This window comes from Falco naumanni, chromosome 9, assembly GCF_017639655.2.
Source record: "Falco naumanni isolate bFalNau1 chromosome 9, bFalNau1.pat, whole genome shotgun sequence".
Taxonomy (NCBI): domain Eukaryota; kingdom Metazoa; phylum Chordata; class Aves; order Falconiformes; family Falconidae; genus Falco; species Falco naumanni.
Genome location: NC_054062.1, coordinates 18,881,248 through 18,888,381, shown reverse-complemented (window position 1 = coordinate 18,888,381; position 7,134 = coordinate 18,881,248). Strand labels below are relative to the sequence as shown.

At 39.6% G+C, this 7,134-nt stretch overlaps 1 protein-coding gene across 1 annotated transcript in view; it reads right to left on the bottom strand.

Moving 5' to 3' along the window:
* Positions 1-7,134, bottom strand: part of LOC121093783 (nebulin related anchoring protein) — a 53,876-nt gene that overhangs the window by 2,954 nt on the left and 43,788 nt on the right. Inside the window, exons 35-40 of the mRNA XM_040606638.1 lie at positions 5,738-6,049; positions 3,738-3,842; positions 2,958-3,056; positions 2,737-2,841; positions 1,069-1,176; positions 95-406 (exon numbers count right to left, since the gene is read on the bottom strand). Coding sequence (XP_040462572.1) covers positions 95-406; positions 1,069-1,176; positions 2,737-2,841; positions 2,958-3,056; positions 3,738-3,842; positions 5,738-6,049 — 1,041 coding nt within the window. The remainder of the gene's footprint in view (positions 1-94; positions 407-1,068; positions 1,177-2,736; positions 2,842-2,957; positions 3,057-3,737; positions 3,843-5,737; positions 6,050-7,134) is intronic.

Sequence of the window (7,134 nt, the reverse complement as noted above, 5' to 3'; positions counted from 1 at the left end):
GAATATGATTTTGTTGATAGGTAAGGCCTGCGAAGCACATTGCCACAGACAGCTCCTAGCACTTGGAAGGACAGTGTTGCTCAGCCATACTTACATCACTTTGCAGCTTGTAGGCCTGCTTTGCATGCTTCACGTTTAGCTGCTCAGGATCACAAGTGTATTGGTGAAAAGGCTGCCTGTAGTTAACATTGCTTGCAAGCTGCTGGCTTCTCTTAGCATGGAGGAATCCTGGCTGGTTGAGGTGACTCTGGAACTGTGCCCTGTTTCGGGCATATCCACTCCTGTATTGGTTGTCACTCTGGAGTTTCCCCACTCTGAGGACATGCCTGATTTTGGGATCATCATTTGCACTCAGGAATCCAATCTGCTGGCCTCTGTCTCTCAAGAAGGCTTCTCTGTACTTGTACTGCAGGAAGGGCAGAGGTAAATCTCATTTTCACATTCAGATTGCCTTCAAATTCTGTTACGAAATAACTTACCCTCCCTAACTATCAATCATGCTTCCTGTAGTGCACAAAGACCAAGGGTTTGTTTGATATCAAACTACATCTCCTAATCTAACAAGACACTTTAGAAGAACGCCCTTTGTGCTAATTTTTAAAGGAGTAGAAAGACTTAGGGAGCAAAAAACACTCATCTCTCAAAAGCAATCGGAATCCTCTTATTGCTGCACTCTTGAGCACAACCAATACACAGCTCCAGCAGTGAAGCTCCTCCATCTTCAGCTTTCTTGCCACCTGTGGTCTTCTGTGTTCAAAGGTGACCCACTTTATTCTAGACCATGCTTTAACTATTCATAGCCTAGTACCTATTTTATTTAACTATATCATGATATACATCCTTCCCAAGAACAGCCCTTTGAAGTGCAACAGAGGAGCCTGGTATTGAACATTATTAATGGGAGCATTTAGTTGGAAATCTTTGCAGTTATCCAGCACTTGGTTTCATTGGCTCACCAATTTTCCAAAGCAGAACAAGGTTCACTTACGTCAGAGTTCACACATTTTTACAGGCTGAGGGTGTCATAGGAAGGGGGTTGGGAAGTGTTTGAAACAGAACAGTTCTTACATCACTAGCAATCTCTCTTGAAGCCTTTGCTGTCTGGAATGGGATGGCATCAATCCTAAAATCATAGCCAGATGCCCTTGTCTGTTCCCAAGATGTTTTATACAATTTCTGTGTTGAAAAGAAAAGAACAAAACAGTCATTTCCCCCTACAGTTTCTTAAACGCAGTCCCAAAACTGCAATAATAAATGTTTTATCCTACTGGGCTTATTTGTATCAAGAGTCATCAGTACCATCTCCAAGGTTTTGATCCAGTTCTATAGCACTTCAACTTCTTTTCTATTCACCATAAAGATAAAATGCCTCATCTGAAAAGTGCCACCAGGGTTTCCTTTTGTACTTGAATGTGGTTGTTTTTGATGTGATTTAATTTCTATTAGAAACTGTGATGCATCAGTCACATCAATATTGCATTGATATTGCCCTTATTCTCTCTTTTGATGCATCCACTTGCAGTGTCTTGGGTTTCGTGGCATCATAATTTCAATACCAGTTATTTCAAGCTTTTCAAGTGATCCCTGTCTCTATCCCCTGCCACATGTGGCTTCATTAACTCACATGGAATAACAGCCGTTTCTAACATATTTAATGTGACTTTGAGGATGTGAAATACATTTACATCCTGAAGAAAAGCTGTTCTAGATTTGATTCTTGTTCCGTTAGTAGCTTTCTTAAATTAGCTTCCAGTCTGCAGGTCTTGCTACGCAGTCATGGTATCTTAGCTGGTGGTTTTGGCTGTCCCTTTCTGACTTTATTGATTTGCTTTCTATAAGTCTTTGATTCATACTTTCTGGGGTTTGTGATCATACGAAAACAAGCATAAAATCCACTTCACATTTTAAAAGCTATTACTCTCTTTCACTGGTGAATTTGGTGCTAGGTTGTGCTAAATTTTAAGGTAAACTGAGATGCCAGAAATCCTGCAAGCCAGCCTGGGTAGAAACAATGCAAGCATGACTGTACACCCTGCTAAAAGGTCTAGGGCTGACCTTTCATTTTTGTGCAATCACCCCTTTGCCTTTTTACCTCCTCTATCACTTCAAAGAGTGTAAATCCTATTTGTTTCTTTCACCTATAGAGAACCTATCACCAAACAAGGAACTCAAAGTTTCTTACAAACTAAGGTCACTCTGACCCTACAGTTAAAGACAACAGCTATTTAATCAGGGAACAGTACATTAGTAATAGTCTGAGTGCCTCTGTCTGGGATAATGTGGAAACAAAATCCCTTTAAATCAATTCCATTCACTGATTCAGTTGTATCCAGGTTGATAACAACTGTACCTAAGGGATAAGTTGTCATGTTGCGACGTTGTGACTTCATGAAGGTGGATCCTTCATGAAGGAAGGAAAGAGGATTCTCCCTCCTTCCCCACCCAAACATAAGTAAAAAGATTTAAATTTGTAACTAACAATATCTATACTGAAAGACTGAAATCCTTAATAATGGCTTCCTGCTCTGGAAAGCAGAACTAATCCTCAAAAGAAAAATCAACAGTCTTTTCCTGATCCCTCCAGCCCAAACCTAGCAACATGTTGGCTGTCCACAGCCTCTGGCTTTTATTAGTTTCAGTCGGGCTTAGAGAACCTGACTTCTACATATACATGAAAGTTTTTCACTCCCAAGCAAGTTTACCAAGCCAACTCCCCAAAGTAAAAGGCTTACTTACATCACTGATGTGAAGTGCATTCTGGCGGGCTCGGATAAAATCTGGATGATCAGGAGGCAGGGTGTACCTGTGCCTGGCTTCGAAGCCTTCAGCCTTGTACAGTCTCTGTGGGGTTGAAAGTCATTGAATGCAATTGATACTGGAAGCAATGTCAAGATAATTATTTTACGCATTTTAGTAACAACTAAAGTTAAGATCACTTATAGTAAAATGAAACCTACATCATTGCACTGGAGGTAGCTGGTTTTAGCATGAATCAAATCTGGAGAGTCAACCACAGCAGTGAACTTCAAACTTTCTGGCTTCTGACGGTACTTTACCTGAGAGGGGGAGAAGGCAACCAAAACAAACAAAGGAAAAAAGACCCAGGATGTTTCTGTTTATGATACATCAATTCCAAGCATGTGATGACTGGAGTCAAACATAAAAGCCACCTTCCTGAAGCCACAACTTAAAAAACGTACTGTTCAGATTTAGTTTAAGCTGCTCTTACAGCTAGGGAACGGGGATGCTTCTGTATCATTGCTGTGGTGCCTGGCCACCAAACTTCTTTTTTTGTGTGTGTGCAAGGACTTCTAACTGAAAATTCACATGCAAAAAGCTTTAGAACACTACACTTTTGACAGCTCATAATTTTTCTCCATTAATGCATGATACTGAGCAGGCAAATGCCCCTTCACTGTGGTTGTCAATGCTGTATCTTTCTATATGCCTTCCATAACCACCTGCTTAGAATTTCATAATGGATTTTACTGCATTTATTTATTGCTACGTGTTTTGTTTATACTTTCGTGTTTCATTCGGAATGGAAAATATTCAGCAGGTGTCACACAGTGGACTTGCATCTCCCATACTGCTTCTTGGTAACTTACACCTTGTATAAACAGGCTCCCACATCAAAAGGAAATGATAAGCTACATTCGTAAGTGTCATGTAACGAGGAGCCTTGATGGTAAACAATTCCTACAGACGTGCTACCCCATGAAAGATTTATCAGTTACCTCACTGATGAGCTCTCCAGCCTTCTTTACACTTTCTATCTGTGGAGATCTCAGAGCCATCCAACCAACTCCTTTCATGAAGTTCAAGTCTGATTTATAGCGATGCTGTTAAAAATGAAAATCGTTAGCTATCAGTTTTTGTATCCATAGCTATTAAGGTTTTTTAAAAAGACTCCCTGATTCATATTAACATTTTGAGTTTTTTCATTTGCCATGCACATATCACATCGTAAAGCCAAACTGTTTGCATTTGTTCATTCCACCAGGAATTAAATAATGTATCATATGCAAGTTACAAAAGAAGGCCCCACGAGTGAATTAGTATGACTCAAAGCAGTAAGTAATAACCTGTTTGTACTGGGTGTAAAAGAACCCCTTTTGAAATAATTTTCTGAGGTGAGTTCAAGTCAGGAATACTAATTATTTTATCTGGTGCATGCTTCCTCATTAACCCCATTTCTAGGCGGACACCTTACTCTTTTTTTACTCACATTAAAGGCTTGCTTAAACTCCTAATCCAGTAAAGAAAACAAGGCACACCCAATAGAAAGTGAAAGCTAGTAAAGTACCCACAATCCCGACAATTCTGACTTCTTCAGAGTAACAGTGGCTTACTGTGATTTTAACTCAATCGATCATCCATTTTTTTCAGGGTTGTTTTTTTTTTCCCTTATATGCAGAAGGATGTAACAGCCAGCTAGCTCAAGCATGTTGTACTTTACTAGATAGTGAGGGTGTCAGAAAAAAACACCTTCATAATTTCTCTGGATTCCTAACCTCCGGGTCTAAAGACAAAGAGCCAAGTGCTGAGGTTCTTACTCACCTCCTATCCTGTCCCTAAGTATATGCTTTTAGGATCTAAGGACTAAGTCCCTGGAAATGCCACTTTCCTATCATGTAAGCCACCATCACACATCAGTAAATAGTAAAAAATCCTGCCTTCCTGGATCTAACTACCTGTATGCCATCTGTTAGCCATTACAGAAGACGACAGAAATGAGAGTTGGAAAGGTAAAGAACTAGCAACAGCTTCTATACCATCCCAAGAATACCCAAAAAAAGTTCTGGCAATGAAGACTACATTTGGGATACCAAATAGCAAATACACTGAGTAAGAAAGGACACAAGCTCTTCAGTGTTTTGATCGCCGCTCTGATTTTCACAGCTGGAATATCTGTTAATACCTGCTCATCAGATCTGACTGAATCCAATGAATACCCCATCACTTTATCTCACAACAAAATCCTGAGCTCAGTAAATGATAAGCTCTCTAAAGACCTATAAAGAGTTAGCATAACTTTCTAAATAAACTTTTTCACTTCCCTGATGAATGATCCAGTCTCATCTCTTACAAAACAAAGAACACCAGAACAGAGCTTCCCACTAACAAAGTAGCTAATGACACTGGTCCTTGAATTGTCAAAATACAGCTATGCGAATCCATGCAGCTTTACGCACACACTCAACATCTACATCTGTTTGAAAGCACACACAGACAATGGCTTGTCCCTGAACACAGGTACATGCTAAGGCAAAGTGAGCAGGGATGTGGTCCATGCTGATATTCCATCTTTTCAGTCATCAAAGCTTGTCTGGGCCTACATTTGCATGAGCAATTTCTGCAAACACTTCTGGGGAACTGGTTATTTGATATGATCATTTCTGTTTGCAAAATTACCTTCTAACATATCCCAAACCAACCTCCAAGTATTTAATATTCTGTTCAAAGAATTCTGCATGCAGACCAGTGGCTGTCAAATCACTGACTAGCTGTGATCCAAACAGCTGGGAGGGGACTGTGTATATCCCTCAGCTCTAGAACAAGTAACATGGACCACAGTGATTCTCCATCAAGTTCATAACACGAGAACCTCTGATTCACATATATTCCATATGTGAGGAGCAATCACTGCCCAGTGGCAATATACAGTCCGTGTCAGTCACTCAAAGGTTTGTTATTGCTAAATTCAATTTGCTGTTAACAGAAGGAAAGTCTGTACCTCACTCTGTAGCATGTGGGCTCTTTTGGCCCACTTCATCTTCATGTCTTCTGGAAGTGCTGTAAATTCATGGAGTATCTTTCTGTAATCTTGATCACTCGCTAAGGCCTGGGCTTTCCTGGCATGGACAAGATTCACCATGTCCATGGGCAGATGGTATTGAGACCACACTTCTTGGGATCCTTTCTTATACTCCTGTTCACTCTGTAATTTGGCAGCATGCAAGCAATGCAGCAACCTAGTGTCATCCAGAACGCTTCTGGCACCAATGTGCTTTCCTCTCTCCATCACAAAGTTGTGTTTATATTGGTACTAAAAATAAAAAAGGGTGAAAGTGAAAAAGTGCCAAACTTAGACTGGCTACTCTAGCAAACTAACTTAGGATAAGCCACTGAAACATCTATGCTGTCCATAAAAACAGCCAAGGTATGCAGCACTAGAAAGTAATAGTCTGAATCTCTTATTGCCCTCAAATTTAAATACCACAGTAGCTGCAACGTTAAAAGTTAAGCGCACCTTAATACATTCTCTGAATATGCCCAAAGCATTGATCATGTTTAACCTCAGATCATGTACTTTTATTATCTCTCATAGAATTTTATTCTTATCGCTAGGAATAAGAAACCAAGAGAAACAAACAAAAGACAGAAGAAAAAAATCTATACAAAAGAGAAACATCATGCACTCTGTAGCCTTCAGATTTGCAAATGCCACCCAGATATTTTAAAGAGTAAATTCAGTTTTCCTGGATCAATAACTGTGCTGAGAAGCCTAAGATGGTGGCCTGAGCACAAGAATAACCACCAGCAACCCCTCATTCTCATCTTAGCTGAGACTATGACTCTCCCTATGATCTTGCATTTATCCTTTCTGTGAAATAGCGATGATTATGATAATGATTATTTATACAGCATCAACAGGGTGCTTGGAACTTTAAAGGGAAGGCCTGGGCCCTGAAGAGTTCATAATGTAGTTGAAATGGGATAATAACACTTATCTGCCACACAAGAGAGTTGTGGGGATTGAATTACAGTAGCTAATGTTTATAAAGTGCTTCCAAGATGAAGGGCCAAATTCAGATCTGTTGTAAGTGGATGTAATTCTATTATGGACTTGTACCCTTTAGAGCAGATCTGAAGCTGTAACCAAAAGCACTCTGCAAAATATGGTTAAGTATACATTAGAAATTACAGCCAGAAATAGTTGCTTGATAAAACAAATACACATGAAATATATTCATATTTTATCACATTAGAGAGAAAACATGCCACTAAATACTACACAAAATGAAAACTTCTTCTACTAAATTCAGCTTAATTGTCATTTTTTCCTAGAATTTATTAAATGTCTTGTGAGGAAGGGATGAACTTAGCTTTCTGAGAAATGGATACCACCAT